The sequence below is a fragment of the Branchiostoma floridae genome, chromosome 17 (genome assembly GCF_000003815.2).
Source record: "Branchiostoma floridae strain S238N-H82 chromosome 17, Bfl_VNyyK, whole genome shotgun sequence".
Classification (NCBI taxonomy): Eukaryota; Metazoa; Chordata; class Leptocardii; order Amphioxiformes; family Branchiostomatidae; genus Branchiostoma; species Branchiostoma floridae.
The window spans coordinates 11456600-11475654 of NC_049995.1; the positions used below are offsets into that span (position 1 = coordinate 11456600).

At 36.9% G+C, this 19055-nt stretch overlaps 1 protein-coding gene across 5 annotated transcripts in view; it reads right to left on the bottom strand.

Moving 5' to 3' along the window:
- The window catches only part of LOC118404830 (regulating synaptic membrane exocytosis protein 2-like), a 186015-nt gene extending 168027 nt beyond the window's left edge, over positions 1-17988 (bottom strand). For all 5 annotated transcript variants that reach the window (XM_035804193.1, XM_035804195.1, XM_035804194.1 and 2 more), the window contains exon 1: positions 17532-17988. In XM_035804193.1, the coding sequence (XP_035660086.1) occupies positions 17532-17725 (194 nt within the window). In that variant the 5' untranslated portion in view covers positions 17726-17988. The remainder of the gene's footprint in view (positions 1-17531) is intronic.
- Positions 17989-19055: the final 1067 nt, after the last annotated feature.

The window sequence follows — 19055 nt, forward strand, 5'->3', positions numbered from 1 at the left end:
CCCTGCCTTGTTGGGTTCACAAAAGAAGCGTGTTATTTACATACTTGCCTAAATGGGGTCATTGACACACACCTGCTGTAATTCTTGAACATTCACTAAACAAATGGCATCAATGATCAAGTAAAGCTGTAGGGTGTTTGGTGTAAAGCAACCATTCGGTATTTTAATCCTAGGTTCTAGTCCACTGATATGGTCCTAAATTGTGCCATTGGGAAAGGTACTTCACACAGATTTCCTCACTTCACTCAGGTGAAAACGAGTTTGGATTAGAAATGCCACTCGGATAGGACATTAAACCCACACCTAGAGCATGCAAAACAATCCAGAGTAGGGGTTCATTCCCATACCAGTGGATCCAATTTATAAGTACGAATATACAGCTTGTACTCTTCAATACAAACCTGGTGTGTTACACCATGAGGTGGTTTACCAGGTACTAGTATTCAATACAAAGAAACAAATGGTAACAGGACTGTCTATAATTATAGAAACATAAATTCTTCATGACCGACAAGTCTACCAACCTAGCTAAAAAAGATACATTTTCATTTCTAAAATCTACAAACATCCAAATTTTTTTGAGGGGGGGGGGGTCTTCCTTTTCGTATAAATATTTTACCTGGCCTAGACGAGTACATGTATACCTATGAGCAGGTATAAATTAAGGCAATAAAATACGTTTTGAGCAGTTTTGATTCCCAACTAACAAAAACTAACATCTTAACCAACAATATTCACTCAACCGTTCAAACTTAAAGTTTAAGTTAACTCCTTCCCAGATGATGCATATAGGTGAGTTTCCATCTCTATTAGAATAGCCCTTGGGCCATACAATTTGTGCAATCACTACAGTAGGGGGCTAGTCCACTAATAAAGTATCGAAGTATCCACTGGTAGTGGTGTGTGTTCTACTCCAATACTCTTACACAAGTAACTCAGTCGTAACACTCTTTTATTTTCTGAGCAGCCTGAACAGCGTCATTAACACGGGCTCCGCATTGTTATCAAGGACAAAACAGGATGTGGACTTTGCTCACAAGCATGCCACCTGTTGACCTTTGACCTAGTGCCATGTCAATACCACCTGATACCCTCTCACAGAGTACCTGGCATTCGCCATTATTTGAAGGAATTTTGCAGCATTCTATGCTACCTTCTACATTTTTTGTCTCAAATATCATTGAGGATGGACAAAAAAATACCAACAGTTTTTATAGAATTATGGAAGTTCCTTTATCAATGGCAATGGAGAAAAAAATAGTTTGTAGGATATTTCTGTCAATTTTTTGGAAAATCTGATAACAGAGAAAAAATTCAAGCTAGCTAGAGCCCTGCCCTCTCATACACAAAGTGATGTAATGTTACACACCTTTTCTACATGTAAAGGAACCAAAATTACATGTACATGGAAATATCAAAAAAAGCAAAGTCTTCTCTCGAGACATGAAAAAAACCCAAAAGATTCCTTTGAAATCATACAAGAGAAATATTTTCTACACAAGCCAATAGCCTGATACAAAAAATGTATGTAGTTATAAGAGTTCACTTCAAGGTTATAATACTGATCCAAATAAATACGGAAAATCATAAAAATTTCAAGGGGTGAATGGCCATTCAGACGTACACTGTATCAATCGACTTTATCATTTTGTTTACCAAATAAATTCAATAATATTCATCCGATAAAACAACAAAGAACATCAGTCAAAAATCCAACATATGCTACCTACAAGTTGGTAATTCTTTAAAGTAATGGAAACCTTTCCTTTGGCACATTATCATTAGAATAATCAGAAAAGTGCATTTACAAGGAGAAAAAAAACGCCTGCCTTCCCCACTGTGACAAAAGTCAAATACTTGTACGATACGAAAAGAGACAAAATTGCTTGGCAAACAGTATACAGACATTACAAATTGTACCATATCTAGTTGTAAATATCTTTCCTCCCTCCGTATCATAAAAGCTCTCATATCTGTTATATAACAGGTCCCTTGGATGTAATTATCTTCTCCGTAGATGTGTACACATGAGATAGAGTGGCGGACATTTTGGTGATATTGCAGTTTTCTGTTGGGACTACAGGAAGGGCAGTTTGAAGTGGACCTTTATCTAAATGGCCCTTATCTTCAAGGCATGGCTGGTATGTTCACAGCAGGGCACTTTCACACAGGGAGGCTGGGAAAACCAGAGTTCCCAGACCTCATACCTAAATAAAATACTAGTATCTTCATTATGCAAATGACTTACACATTTATATAATCTATGCATAGTTTACTGTAAATGCATTCAAGATCGTGGGGATCTAATTTAGTGGTAGAGGGAAAAATTGGTTATTTGTGGTGTTTTTTTGTTCGCTGTAGTGCTGTAATGGAAAAATGTTCGGGGTTGTTCTGAGTTTCAGTGAAGCAGCAAAAATTGAAATGAAATGAAATTGGAATGAAATTACTATCATGAAGGACTTTATATAGAAGTTTTCTATATAATGTCCTTGCTATCATTCAACACTTGAACATTTGGTACTAATAAGAATTTCTTTCAATTTAGCTTGTTCTACCAGAAAAAAATTGTTTCTCTAAATGCAGGAAATGGCATTCCAGTTAAGATAACAGAATTTCCCTGTTCCACCTTGAAAATTATCTCTTGCTCCCCCCCCCCCTTATGAGAATTGCTGCTGCCACATCTGATGGTCAGTGTATATCGTGACCTACTTTCCATTCTTTACCTTCAAGCTATTAGCTTGATACGCCATTGTCTGCCTGCTGTACGAAATTATGACATATTGCATTCACCATCTAAAGAAGACAGTGTCTCATTCATACAGTAAATGCAATATTTCATGACAGTATAGACACAATGGCATGCAGCATTTTGATTGTGGCACATACTACAAATTATATAGACAGGTATTATGTGTGGCTACTCTTTCATCTATACCAGTAAAATGATACAGTGACAGTTACTGTCGTATGTGACACAAGGAAAGGGGGCCTTTGTGTATCGTCCATTGGTAGTGAATGTACATTGTATCTGTCTTCTTCGTCACAACCAGTGGAAGACTAGCTCTTCAAGGGTTCTACCTAGTGCATTTTTCGCGTAACGGGCCACTGCACTATAATTTGTGACTTTGTAAAATGAGGACCTGGTAATTTTCAACATTTACTTGTTGAACAATGACTATTCAAATATGAAAAATGATGATATGCCACTCCAAGCTGATAAAAAAATCCTTCAAATTACATGTGATGTTTACACAGTTAAGTCACCTCAAAGGTACCCTTACAATACCAAATTTTTACTCTCAAAACCTCACTGTGGAAGGGCAAAGATCCCCCTTACAACCCCCCCCCCCCCCAGATTGGTTGCCTTGCCCTTACCATTACGCTTAAATAAAATCCTTGCTAGAACACTGATTCAGTGAGGTGAAGTTAAATGATAAAGCTTTCACTTTATACTGAATGAAAACATTTTGCAAAAGAATGTGTTATAGCATTGATTCTGTATCTTGCCTTGAAATTCCTTCAGCGGAGTTTCCCCAGCCCTGTATTTCTGGTGGCCCCTCCGACGCAGGCGGCCATGAATGAGTAATGACCAACAAGGCCTCAGGGTTGGGGGCAGGTGCCCCGCCAAAATTGGCCAAAATTATCCCCAATCCTAAAAATTTCATGTCCTTATTGAGTGCTTGCCCTGACTCCAACATTCACTTAACCATCAGGCAGCTAAGGTAGCCATTTGGCCTTAAATTTGTATTGGTTATGGGGTTAGGTAGTAAGGGGTAGGTTAAACATAGCATAAAAGAAGGAGATATCGCAATTGTAAATGCATTTAATACGCAGGGTTTCTATTTCACGCGAGCAGGAAAATATCTCTAGTGTTTTTGCGGTGGTTTTCACTTCGCAGTAGTGCCATATACTGTATTGACATACTGTAATGGAAAAACGTTTGAGGTGGTTTTGAGGCAGCACAAAAAACGCGAACATAAAAACAATGCAAACATTTTAATCTGCATTTATAGTAGGTGCATGTAAGAACCTATATGGGTATACCACATGCATAATATTTTAATAGGCAATTATAGTCCTTTTTGTAACATACAGAGGGTCATGCAAATACATATTGTACATCTTCTAATTTTCATAATCAAAATATTGGAAATGCATATCAAAGTTACATTCAAATTTTTATCAAAAGCATTTTGTACAAACAAACTCACTTAGCTATTGAATTCAACAAGTCCTTGATAAATACTGGTACCATTTTCTTTCACTTTGTACATGATATTTAGATTCTTGCTATACTTCCATTCACTCTTTAAAACTTTCTAATAGTGATTTTCTTAATCAAAATATTCCCTTTAATCTTCTTGGTCAGTTACTTCAAGCAGCTTATTCTGTTAGAGCAATTCTATTGTATTAGAGATTAACAATAGATTGATTAACATATTGATTGATACATGTCAAGTAAAAGAAATTGTCTGGACTCCGTGACTTTTTTCCTAGGTAAAAAACAGATTCCTATTGATTATGGTAAACAATTCAGATTATAATAGAGTTATAATTGAAGTAAAGAATACAGTATTCTGTTACTTGGACACAATAGAAATTCTATGAACATGGACACTTTCTACATAATTCAGACAAATACTGGAAATTTTCTTTTACCTGTAATATGAAGTTGAATATTTCAATATTCATTTAATGTCAAATTACATGAACTACTATTATCGTACAAACTACAATGCAAATTTTTCTTTAACAATATTGTAAATTATACCATCCTGATAAATAGTTTCCAATACCCAAGAATGGATTTATCTAAAACATCCTCAAATAAAAAGCACCATTCAAAACACAACAGCTTTTCTTAATCTACTTCAACAAATTTGTAGAGCAACGTTATGACGTGAACGGATTTTAAACGGACCAGAATCTGTCGCGCTGGACGGAAGGAGACGCTGATATCGCAGTAATCAAATAAAACTCTGTCGGATTCCAGTGCCATTATACACCTGGGGCTTATCTATATGGGCTGGTGTGATGGGTATGAAAATTAGACTCATATTCATATCAATTATATATACAGCTATGGCACAGGAAAAGGGTCAAAAATAGCTTCTTGTTTGTGTGTTCAAAGCTTTGTCTAATGTTAACTGAAAGGATCATAAGGGAAATATCATAATTTTATTTTGTACTGGGCGGATCTGAATATATGTGCATGAAAAATCAGACTTGATACTGTGGATATCAATCATAAACCTATATAACAGAAAAATGGTGCATTCAATTCAACTTTAATATTAGTTGAAAGGAGCTTCAGGAAATATCATATTTATGAAATGATAATATGTATGAAAATGAGGCTGATATTGATATCTGTTAGTATTATATGGCTGTAAGACAGGAAAAGGCTAAAAAGGCTGTTTTTTATCAAAAGATTTGTCTAGTGTATTGCTTAAATTTAATATAATATGAGCTTCAGGAAAACATAATATTCATCGGCTGGTACAAAAATTACATCAATATTGATACTGTGACATAGAAAATAGGTTGAAAAAGCATTTTGTAAAAAAATGGACAATTCCAAATTCACCTCCATTTTGTATTTACAGTATGTCAAATTCAACGTGATAGAATCTGTTTTTGACCTTTGACCCTACGGGACTTTATGCGGCTATGACATGGTGGCATGGTACTAAATATTTGATGAGGTGAAATCATTCAGAAACTGGGATAATTACGGCATGTGCGCAGTACTTTCACCTCCATGGGCAATTCCAAGATAGTTATAAGTTTTAAGTTTATTGGGCTAATTGCAAGTGACAAAAATGACATACAAATAATGATAAACAGTACAGTGAGGGACTACTCTAGTCTAATTTAAAACTTGTTAAAGATGTAACTTACTCCAGGTGACTTCTTTTTCTGAGACAGTGGAAGACGAAAAATCCCGCTTTTTCTGTAAGGTGTGGGTTTTGCGATGTTAAAAGGAGAGTAGTTTTCTTTTTGTCTGTAATCATGGAGATATTAGGATAAAATTTGCTGACTTCTTTCAAGAGCTCTTTTTTCTCCTGATTATAGAAGGGGCAGTTTGAGATAAAATGTGTTTCGTCTTCTACCATGTAAGCTCTTCACAATTCAGCCTCTGGCTGAGAAGAGAGAGTTGTTGGGCCACCCAATAATAACAATAACAATCATTATAAATGGACGTTTTGCTGCAGTACCGAAAAGAAGCCGCTAGGGGGCCCATTATCGAACTTGACCTCAGTTTCCCAACCCCTACCCACCTACCAAATATCATCAGGATCCATCAAAGGCTTCTTGAGTTATGCTGTTAACAGACATATAGACAAACACGCTCAAAACATAACCTTCTGGCAAAGCTACAGGTGATAATCATCTTACGAGAGATTTTTTGTGTTATTTAAACCATATCTTCTCCCCAGACCTTTTGGAAAAATTCATTTTTATTTCTTTTCGACCTGTCGGCACAATTTTTCCCTGAAAAAAAATCTGAGAAGCAACAAATAGATTTGTTGTGACCTGAAGGTCGTTGCCCTATAATTCATTCCAACTCACGACTCTGAGTCACCAAAAACCTAACTTAAGTACACATGATATCAGCCCAATGATACTAATCAATTTCTAGTAAATGTAGACCTCGAAAAAACACTCTCATGACAATCTGATGTACCATTGCAGTCAAGATTGCTTTTGTAGCTTTTATAGCACTTCGTTTCTATTATTAGACCATGAAAGGAATTATAATCCATGTCATTGGACACTTCAAAAGACATGAATATTACTGGCGTGTATGTTCACCTTATCAAAACAAAAGAATAGTCTAACAGTTAGACACACTCCAAAAAAATCATAGAGAAACAGTTCTAGTGTAGCAAAAATATTGAGGTTTATTGATGGTTGAGTACAAAAATGAAGTTTAACCCTTTTTGGCATATCTAGAAAATGCATGTTTCTCAGCATTCTTCTTTCCTTCTTAACGTAAACTTGAAATGTGTGAAACTGCCATACTTTGCTTTGTGCAGACACTATCAAATATGTACAAAGTTGAAGTGTTTTACGACCTAACAGCAAGCAGACACTACAAGTGCAACCACTCCATTGCACTGTCACAGACAATAGAGCAATTTGCAGACCAAATTTGGAACGAGCCACTTCCAGCTCTTTGTTTACGTTGCTAGGCTATAACAACAAAGCCATCACGCTAGCAATCTCTGACCATGTTGTGACCTCTTGTTCGTTTTTGTTCACGACACTTGTTGACACAGTGGCGGACAACGAAACGGACAACCGTCCACGAGCAGCGGTCTTGTTAAACTCGTAATCTAACCCGACCGTACACTCTGTATTTAGGCTAACCAGACCTTAGCGCTTGTTTCTGCTCACCCCTAAATAAACAGGTTTTCTGTATGTTTACTTTACCGAAACCGCTTGAGTAGTTGTGTTCAAAACATCTATTACTGAGTATTATTGGCTTCTGTCTCTGTCAAATAAAGGCAGACCTCCAAAGTCTTTATTCACTTAAGCTAGTTTTGCAATGTGACTTTGCTACTGCTTGCTAAGCACACAGGGGTAACGCTAGTTCCCCTTTATTCAGTTTACCAGTTGTTTTTTAAAACAGGGTATTTAGGGATATCAAGTCAAAGGACAGTTGAATGTTTAAAATTGTGCTATTTTCAAAACATCGCGGTTTGAAACCATCGTCAACTTGACATTCCTAAATACATCCAGTTTTTTAAAACAATGGATATAGGTTACCCCACGGATAAAGGTAACCCAGCCTTACCCTAACTCTGTTGCGCAGTTTGGTACTTTTGCAACAATTCTACTTTTCTCAAGGAAGGATGAAGACAAATAATGCTACCCACTCTCATTTGATTTTATCTCTTTCAGACTTAAAGGTTCTTATACTCAGTATACTCATGGGGTCATGGCATGGTGTAACTGTATTAGACGTTTGGGCGGCCCCTGAATCCAGAGGTCCTGGGTTCATATCCTGTCGTGCTACTGAACCCTTGGCAAGGGCACTTTAACACAACTTTCCTTACTCACCCAGGTGTGAAAATGGGTACATGACTTTGGTTGGGGAGGTAAAAGGCAGTGGAAGAAGAGGGTTGGGCTCCAACTCCCAATACCATGCCCTAGACACAGTGTCCTAATCAGTCTGGAAAAAGGGCCGACTTACCGTTACCTTAACCACAGAATCAAAGACTAACATCAATTTTGGTACTGCTGTGTTTATATACAAATGCATTGCTTTTAATTTGTTTATATTACCCCTTTTGATGAACTATTTGTGTCATCTTTTCACAGACATTGTTTCTATAAATATCAACTCTGCTATTTACTGTCTTTTCCATAATCCGGAGATGCTATTGTCACATGTGATGATAAGAATATTGTGGATACAAACCTTAAAGCTTCTGTAAATGTCATGCGTTGACATACAATATCAACAAACAGTGTTGTGTATACTAGACAATTGCTGCAAGACAATTGATTATTGGTGGCAAACGGGGCTTATGGTTTGAGTTGTTAACCTAGAACATACAGTAAGGCCTGGAGTTCCCATGTTTAAAGAGAGCCACACCTCCAACATGTTAGAGAATTACCCACTACACAAAGAAAAATAAGGTATATCCCATTAGACAACAGTAAGTAGATTTTATGGCGCGTTCATTAATTTTTGCCAGGCTTCAGGGCAAAAAATTGTTTTTCTGTGATGGTCAGATAGACCAAAATGGGCACACAAAAAAATGCTGTGTTGTAGCCTAATAATTGTACTTGTAAAAGTGACACTAGGGAGGTAGCCATGACTATAGTTGCAGAAGTGAAAAAGTGCCACCAATTGAAGCCATGTGTAGTTGCCAACGAACTTGATAAGTGATACCAGTCTACCCCACAAGTGTCACTTATACTACAGTAGTTTACTTCTTTAATACAGGAATGAATGCCTTGTTAGTTGTGATGCCATATTTTATCATTTCAGATCTTGATACGTTTATGGTGTCTATTTTGAAAATTTAGCTTGTTTGCTTTTTATCAATCTTGTTTTTTTCATCTCATTATTTTTGCAGTCTGCAACAATGTCATCCATAAAATTTACTTGCTGTGGCCTCAGTAAATTTTTATATTCATTTTTGCCTTTGCCAAGAAGGTTAAGTTTTCAGTAGTATGTGTTCTGTGTGCGTGTCAAAACGATAACTCAGGAATGCTTGGAATGATTGTCTTGATATTATCATATTCAGTTTCATATGATCCTCCCTGGCAGTATATGTACAGGTGTGAATCTATAGACTATCATATATGATGATAAATTGCCATATTAATAATACATGTCTGCATACACTGACAACTGTCACTAATAGCCACCTGTCAAAAATCCCTCCCTCACGTAAATAAACTTTAAGTTTAACCTCCTTGCTTAAATGAAGAAATTCAAATTGCTACAAAAAATTGGAATATGAAACAAATATGTTTGGTCAAAAACAACACCTAAGGCTCAATTCAATACAGCATACAATATATGAATATGCCATGATATTGATAAGTGTGCGTTGTCATATGACATTACCGGTTGATATACATTTGGGCTGGCAAGAGAATATGTTTCAAAATTCCATTAAAAAATATATAGGGCTTGAAATGCTAGGTGCATGTACACATTTATGCACCCAAAATTGGACCTAACTTTTGACATTATATGCAGTAGGATATCTAGATATTTGCATAGGGTTAATATACGTAAAGATGATACTGTATGATGATATTCTAGTTGTGCACCCAAATTCTTTCAAGTTAGGTTGCCAGTGCACATATTCCCCAAAATGAATTTCAAGCCCTATATGAGCTTGATAATCACATTATATTACATAACAGGATTCATAGACAGAGATACATTACCAGTATCCATTATGGAAAACATGATACCCAAAAAAGCTTAGTTCTATTTCTTCCTTGTCCTAACACACATTATGTAAAAGACTTGCTTTAAAAAGCACACTGTTAAAACATAACCTTTACAAAACTATGGAAAACACAACAGTAGCATATGAATAGGCACTAAGAATAGCATTATTGACATTATATAATGATATGCCATATGGGATAGAAAAAGAAAGGACAGTACTAAAAAAAGAATTACCTAAGCTACAGTGACATTCATTTTTCGTATCTCGGTCAGGATACTCTTCTTTTACATGAATATAATAAAAGAAATATGCATGTTTGATGTCAAAATGATGAAAAGATAATTTTAGAAAGAAACATGCTTTTCATGACAGCTTTCAAGTTTAAGAATTTCGTAAATGTTCCCTTTTTAAAACATGCTTGAGTAAAGATAGTTTTTGTCATTCTGATTTAATAGTACATATTGTATATCAATTAGGCTTGATGCAATAAAGCTACTTACATGTTAAACAGGTAATATTACTCTCTTTTTCTGTTTTTTGTGTGCAATATCTGATTCATTATACCAAGACTTAATATACATACTACTGGTATATCATAAATTTCAAAGTTACAAATACTTTTCAGTATTCTTCAAAATTACCTACACAGTGCGTATTGTAGATGCAGTGTTCGAGATACTTCTTTACATGCAAAATTGGATGCAATTTGAAAAATCTACAGGCAAAATAATAGAGTCTGCAGTATTTTCTACATAAAAAATTCACAATATTTCTTTACATGCAAATCTTGAAAACAGCATAAGCAAATTGTATGCTCCACAAAGTGTATTTCAAGCCCTGAGATTGAAAGTTGGCCCTGAAATCTTGAAACAAAGCAATAAATAAATCTCTCCCACAATGAGACCCAAAAGCAAATGACAGAGCCACACCTAATACCAGCATACGGCATTTGTCAATCTGTTTTTCTCATCTGCCTCTTAATTAATGAAGTGATGGATGAGAGAAAACTAATTTCCAGGGGAGGGGAACAGGACAGCTCTGGTAAATAGCATTAGGGATCAAGATGGGAGGGACTGCCTTTTGTTACTAAAACACAACTGAAATTCCTTTATTGCTTTTGCTAATTACTAATTTCTATGCCAAAAATAGGGTATTGCCTATCTGTACCCAATCCGGCTTCCAAAATAGATATCTATTCTTAACATTTAACCTGTTTCATAGGTTTCCAACATCTTCTTTTTAAAGGATTATGTACTAGATGTTCCTACATCGCATTAAATTTTACACTGTAACAGATTCAAGATTCGTAAATGATGGTGTCTGACAGACATGGAAACGTTGGTAGTGAGTAAAAATTTGGTTGTGTAACAAAGAACCTTACTTCATGAGAATCCAAGATTGTACAAAAATCTTAAGAACAATTACAATGGCTATTTTACGATCATAAAAAGAGGTAAATCAGTCATCCTCAATTGAGTTGAAGTATATTGCTTTTTGAAGTATCGTGTTTAAGTGCATTGTGGCTTCGTTACGGCTCGCATTTTCAGCACATTGAGTCACCCCTATCCTTCTCGATAAGGCCACACCAATTTAATTTCTTGGCTCACGGATTTTTCATAAAAAATATGGAGCGAGAGGGCGAAATAAAAATTAAAATAAAAATTGTAAAATGGTTGGAATAAAGGTAACGACTAATCCAAAACATAAAGAAAAAAGTTTTCAGCCTAAAAAAAGTACAAAAACACTATCATTGTACAGTAACAGCACCTGTACCCACACTTTAAGGAGCTTATAATATAAAGGCCAATTTGCTACACCAGAAAGTTAGTGAATGGTTTCATTAATGGTGAAAACTTGCTGAGCTGTAATTTTCATTTTTTATTTTTTTCCAAAAAATAGGAGCGAGCGAATCCGTGAACCAAGAAATTAAATTGGTGTGGCCTAAGTGCGTTGGATTCTCAAACATGGGGCCACTGGCTTTACTTCACCATCCAAAATGACGAATGTAATCCCTGTCATACATGTCCGAGCTGGGGCCGACCCTAGCGTCGAACTCCGGCCCAAAGATGAAACAATCATACCTATTCCAGCGTGCAAAATACCCAATTGCACACTTGCACATTGCAACCACTTTTTGCTTGGTGCAACTTACTTCTAAACTCAGGTTGCACAGGGTGCAAGTTAGATTTTGAGCCTCAGAACTCTATTTTGTTGTCAATTTATTTGATTTTTAGTTTGAAACAAACATGCTTGTCTTATAACTTACATGATAATAAAAGGTTATGTATTGTACCTTTTTTTCAGAAAGTAGTGAATTGTAGGTGGTGCAACTTGAAATTCAGTTGTGCAACCTAGTTTTTGCCCCAGGTTGCACACTATGCAACCTGGCTCAGAAAAGTATTTTGTACACTATATTCTCAAAGAACATTGCAAAAATGGACTACCAAAACTAAGTGGCAAATTGATAAGTTGGTATGTTGCCATTTGATTAGGTATAGCTTTAGTAACTACTAAGAAACAAGAACTATCTGTAAGAATTTATTCATAGAATACTTTCATAAAATACTTTCTTCATTTCATCTTATGTCCACAGACCAGTAGCCAATCAGGTGTCTAAATTATGCAAATGTTAGTTATTTGTTACATTACTTGACCTTCACTTTGTATTTGATAACGATCAAAATGCATGTGTAATTTACTAAAAATAGATTTGCAAATAACGTGTGGCTGTCAAGAAAGCAAACACAAACATATCAGATTACAATAATGATTGTAACCAGTTTCAAATGTTAATGACTTGTCCATTTATAACCGTCAACCAAAAATTTTGCTCACATTCACATTACACTGAGCCGTTTTTAGTATATCATCAAATGTGCAATAAAACAGCAGTCTTTCATCCACTTTTTAGTTATTCTCATTTATAAAAAGTCACAAACAAAATCAGCCCTTGCAGTTCCATACAAAAACACTAGGGGGATCAAACCTGCGCTACTTACTCTCTGCCCCAAGCGCTATCTAAAACTGAAAATCATGACCACAGCAAGTCCAGAACACAAGATATTGAGCCTGGAAGTTATGCTGCAGTACCTAAACAAGCCGCTAGAGGGCCCAAAACCTGATCATTTTGAGGTCTCACATACCAAGTAAGTTGCGTCAATCCCTTAAGCATGTTTTTAGTTGACGTATTCACACACACACACACACACACACACACAGGCGCACACACACACGCACACAAACACGAATGCTCTGACAATGTAACTACTTATTCAGTGCCTTTTCCAGTTGGACAAGCAACATGCATTGTTCATTGACAGCCATGCCATATCAACTATGATAAATCAAAGTAACATAGTTTCAACCTAAACATGTACTAGTAGATTTATCTAAAATCTAATGCTCAATAATACCCACCACTATATAGACTTAACAGGCTTGAAGGGCACCTCTGAAAATTTGGGTCATGTAGAGACTAGATAAATGGGGACACAATAGAAAAGAAAAACACCTGATTTTGATGTCTGTACCCTAGATAGGTATCACAATCAAGCAACCGCTCTAAAAGTCCTTACGTCCTCTTACATTATGTATACCACACAAGCTTTTGTCTGCTAAAAAAAGCAGTGAAACCTCAGGATGATGAGGACTTCGAAGCATGAAGCTTTTTTGTTAGCTAGTAACAGTAGTAGTGTATGTAATGCGGCTTCGCTATGGCTCGTGTACTTCAAATGTCAGAACTGGAAGCAAAAATGGTTGATTACTGAATAGTTAAATTTTTCAAAAACTCACCCATATCTCTTAAATGATTGAACAAGTTCATGTGTATCATTACATAGTGAATGCCCAATGCAAGCTTTTAGCCAGGCAGGCATCACGGCCTCATCTGGACGCGCTTTTCTTAAAATAACAAGAAATTGGACGCACTAGACGCTTTACACTGGGTAGCAGATCCTCTGACAAGCATAAAATTCTGATTTACCTGGGATGCCACTAGGTCATTTGTGGTCACACTTTTTTCACAGTAATTTTGCCCCTTTATAGGATACCTCAGAATGCACCATTTTAACTTAAAAATGTCAAGTTAAAATGGTGCATTCTGAGGTATCCTATAAAGGCTTAGGGGCAAAATTACTTTAATAAAATTCTCAAAAACTCTACACCATGGAAGGTGGATGCCCCCAGACCCCCCTACAATAGTCACTTACCTCTACTGACCAAGAAATTTGGATTTACTATAATAAAAAAAACGTAGCTAAAAGCCTGGCTCAAAGAGTATCTCAAACTATTAACAGGTGGTTTTCTGTATCCTACCTATGTTGTATATGTGATATTCCCTTTGGTACATGTTGGTATACTGGCATGATAAGTGGTTATAATGATATATCATGTGTACAGGTAAAGTGCTACCTCTATTGTGCATGTCTAAACTGGTTTCATTTGGTTCTACAGTATACATTACAGATAACAAACAGAAATAAACTGTGCTTTTTATGTATTTTCTGCCTATTGTAATCTACGGTTACTCAAAACATTTGTTTGTTTGAACCTTTGTTTATTCATGAAAAGCTACAATCGGCCTGCAGGCCACTTTTCATTGAGGTCATGAGGGAAGAGGGAAGGGTCAGGCAAAATTATATAAGGCCTAGGAAAAAAAATATCGTGTTTCCTGTTTCCCTACCTACCCTAGAAAAACCTGCCGACCCAAGACTTTTTTTGGGGATGGGCAGAGGAGTCACAGTTTCCAGTTAGAATTTTTATTCAGCCTGCTTCCTATTGAAGCAAAAACACTGCTTGTCCTATCTAATGAAGGATAAATGTATCTATTGTGCACAAAATTAAAGTTTGACATTAAAAGAGAAGTGTCCTCATGCACTTCAGTTTACTTTGTTTGACTGTATTGTAATATGTATCACTAGAGTTTTGGCCAGCCAAAAAAAAATTACAAGAAAAAAAAGAAGATAATCCCGACCTACCGACCCTAATTTTTTTAAGACTGAAACAGGAAACACAACATTTTTTTTCCTAGGCCTAACAGAGATACAGTTTACATCATTTTTAGGCCAAAGACGTCTACATAGTACAAAATGAGTGAGAGCTGTTACATGATAAAGTCAAAAGCTTACATTACATAATAATCATCCATCGATACGTGCCAGATCATTATATCTTTGTACGTGAAAAAAGTTGCAGGTTTTCTTGTCGTTAATTATATCAATTTTCTTTGAGACTCTCTTGTACAATCAGAACATACAAGTATCGCAAAGAAAACAATATTCTTCAAAGAAAATACATTGCACCTCATACATTTATATGTTTATAGTGCCCATATTACCTGTAATGAAGTACCTGTTTTAGAAACTGTCATATGAGACCAGTTGGAATTGAAATATATAGTCATGGTGAAAAATTGCAATTGAGATTAGTAAGAATTCCCGGGAAAGAAACAAAGAAATGGATATACTTCTATTTTTCTTTTAAAATCCTTTTCTTTTACACCTTAGAACTAAGAAAACATTCTTACAGTAGCACTATGTCCAAGTGATCTTAAATTTGTAATTGCACTATTATAGGCATGTTGCACTGTTTTTTAAGTAGTCTCCTTTACAGAAAAAAAAACCTCAGGCCTGCTACAGTAAAAAATTCTTTTTATTTTGAATAACGTAACCTAGCAAATTTTATACAACTTACAAATGCCTTCGGTAAAAAATCTACTACCGGTATTTAGAATTGACCAAATCATCATGAACTGATGCACTACAAACAAAGCACTGTGGGGAGGGGGGTATTAGTTCACTTATACCAGCATCATCATATATACCATTATAAAATTGAGAGAGAGAAAACAACAGATGTACGAAAAACACAGCTGATATTGATTAGGCTTTTGTTGCTTATCGTTTGAATGAGATTAGGCCTATGATTAAAGAATTATGCTCATTTTTGCTGTATGCCACACCCTATTTCAATGCACTTCAAATGAGGAGAATATACATGTATCTGACTATTTTGGCTCACTTTTCCCACAAGCATTATATTTATAGACAGAAATTTCTAAAGCTCGTTTATTTATGTTACTCGTTAGTAAATGTTAATTTACCCTAATGCTACCATTCTTTCTTTGATTACGATTGCACAAATTACTATCTTTCAGTCTAACCTAGTATGTATCCATACAAACTATTCATACAAATATCTACCCTTAGATAGTTAAAAAGGTGAGAAAATAATTTTCTTGACTATAAGCCTATATACAATATTTTTCCGTGCACAAAAAGAGGAAATGATTGTACAGCATGCACAATATAAGCATGATCATTCATTTTAATACCCGAATTCCTTTATAATCTATCATATTTTTGCTTCAATAAAATTATGTAACTCTAACATCTAAATCTTCCTACTAAAACAAAAATCTACAAATATTTAGACTTAATGAAAAATTTGCAAGGTAGCATGTGATGGTATAAAGCAAGATCGCCCCCCTCCCTTCCTTACCCGCCCCACCCACAAATCCCGCATATACAGCAAATACTATCATACACAGATGCGTATAACGGTACACCTGTGCGGCGTATACACACAGATACGGGGGATATACGGTGCAATGGTGGGCTGTATATGGGAACATTTTAGGTTAGGACAGAGAGGGAGAGATTGTGTACGGTCCAGCCTTAGCTTTGGATCAATAATAGTTCCGTGCGGATAGATACTGATGAGGAAAACCCACCGCCATCTTTGGGGGCCCCCGGAGGTGCTAGAAAGGGAAAACCACTCTCACTTTTCACTCTCACTTTCCAGGCGCGGCTCATATTTCTCTCTCACATTACATCAACATTTCGCACACCCAGAAGTCGTGTAAGGGGTGGGTGAGTGGGATGCAGTGAGAATTTAAGGGTTTTAAAAGGGTTGAAATGTTTGTATTTTCACGTTTTTCGCGATCGAAGGCGGCCATAGCTGAGGCAGGTATTTCCAACATGGCGGCCGGCAAGGCTTGGTCACATCTGCGCTGTAGAAACCCCGTTTCTTTCCTTCTTTCTCGCCGCTAATTCTGACTAAGGATAACACAGACGCTAAGGGCTTTTAAAGTGCTCTAATAAAAACAACACCCTGTTGAAGTATGATTATTTTGGTGGTTAGATGGGGTTGGGTTCCCGACACCATCTCTAGGAAAAACTACCACCTGTCTTGCTGTTCAGCTTCAGTGGACACACATCCAAAATACACCTCAAATCGATGCTCTAAAATTTATTTCATCATGAAAACCACATCTAAAACAGACCACACTCATTTGCCATCCTAAAAAATCCTACCAGCTTGTCAGGAAATATCCCTACCATTGCGATCGCAATATTTTGGGTGTGTTTTGAAAAAAAAAGGGGCTCCCATAACAACCTGATTATAAGTGAGTGATAGTTTCACACCTTTTCTTGATTATGGGAGAGAAATAAATACATTTCCGCGCATTATTCCTAGAATATGGTATGTTGGGATTTCAGAGGGATAAGAAAAGTTATTGCTGTAAATATTGGTGGGATATAGAATGTGTGTTTTGTATAGATTTGTCTACGAACGTCATGTAAGATGTGGAGGGGTGGTTCGTACCTGATCATGGCTTGTTCCTTTTCTTCTTCAGCTTTCGCTCTCGCCATAACCTCTTCGATAATCTTCCTCTCTTCATCGGTAAGGTGGGATAGATCAGGCTCGGGACAGACTTCTCCCCCACCCCCCAAGGACGCCACCCCGGGGGCGACGGGCAAACTGGCGCGCCTCATCCCCGTGCTTTGCCCTGCCTTCATCGAGCTTGTTCCGCCAGTGGGGACCGTTTTAAACTCCTTCTCGGCCGCGTAAGACTGCTAGTAACCGTCCTCCTTTCGTCCTGTGTCCCGTCATGGTCGCGGTAGCATCTCAGGGTACCCCTGGGGGTCGGGAGGGGGGTAGAAAACGGGCGTGCGCCCCTGCTATGGAGTCTACAGATGCGCAGAAATAGCGACGGAGACCGCTGGTTTTCACAGCAATCAATTGCAACATTAGGGGACGGTACGTTACGCACGCGGAGTGGAGGGAGTCGCGTCACTTCCGGTTTGAGCCGGATGTCGGCGTGAATCTCTCCCTATTAAAACGCAATACAATTCAGCAATCAAAAAAAGATACGAAAATGTGACGAGTTCGTATAGTTGTAATTTCACAACTTGAAACACTTAGAAGTAACTATAGAAATGTGAACTTTGCTCTCTAACCCAGTGTTTTGTTGATTTTGCGTAAGTTGTTTGCTTTTTTCAACCGTGAACTTTGCTCTCTAACCCAGTGTTTTGTTGATTTTGCGTAAGTTGTTTGCTTTTTTCAACCGGGCTACAATGGAATGATTGAATGGAATGCCATGGGCCGCACAAAATCCAGAAGTAAGTATACGATCAAAAATCAACTCTTACGTTCGCGGTAATTTGATTTCGCGGTAGCGGGAAAAAGGACTTTTCGCGGTGGTTTTAAGTTCGCGTTGGCACCATGCACTGTACAGTGCATAGTCTCTTACTGCCATGGAAAAATGTTCGCGTTGATTTTAAATTCACGGTGAAGCGGCGAACATTAAACCACCGCGAAAGTTTCTGCATTTACAGTATTTCTTGCAAGCTCTGGCAGTACCATTACCATTAGTATATCTATTTAGTCCTGGCAATTACTAAGGCCACAGCAAGTAAATGTTATTGATGACATCAGTGCGCTCATCAATTTTTGCCTGATTTCAGAAAAAAGACAATAATTTTTTTTCTTCGAGAATGGTCAACATGACGATTAAGTACCAAAATGGACAAATAGATTGTGTTGTGTTGATAATTATACTTGTAGAAGTGACACTAGCGAAGTAGCCATGACTGTAGTTGCTGAAGTGAAAACTCGTTGGATAGTTGTAAAAGTGGCACCAATATGGAAGTCATGACTGTAGTTGCCATCGTATTATTTTGACCATATTTTTTTTCGCCATATATCATTATTTTTGCAGCCTGTGAGGGATGTCATCCATAAAGTTTACATACTGCACGTGGCCGAGTTTATATTTTGCACTTGAATTTGCCATAGGTGAGATAATGTGAGGTGAGGTGAGGTAGGTAACGTAAAGGTGAGGTGAGG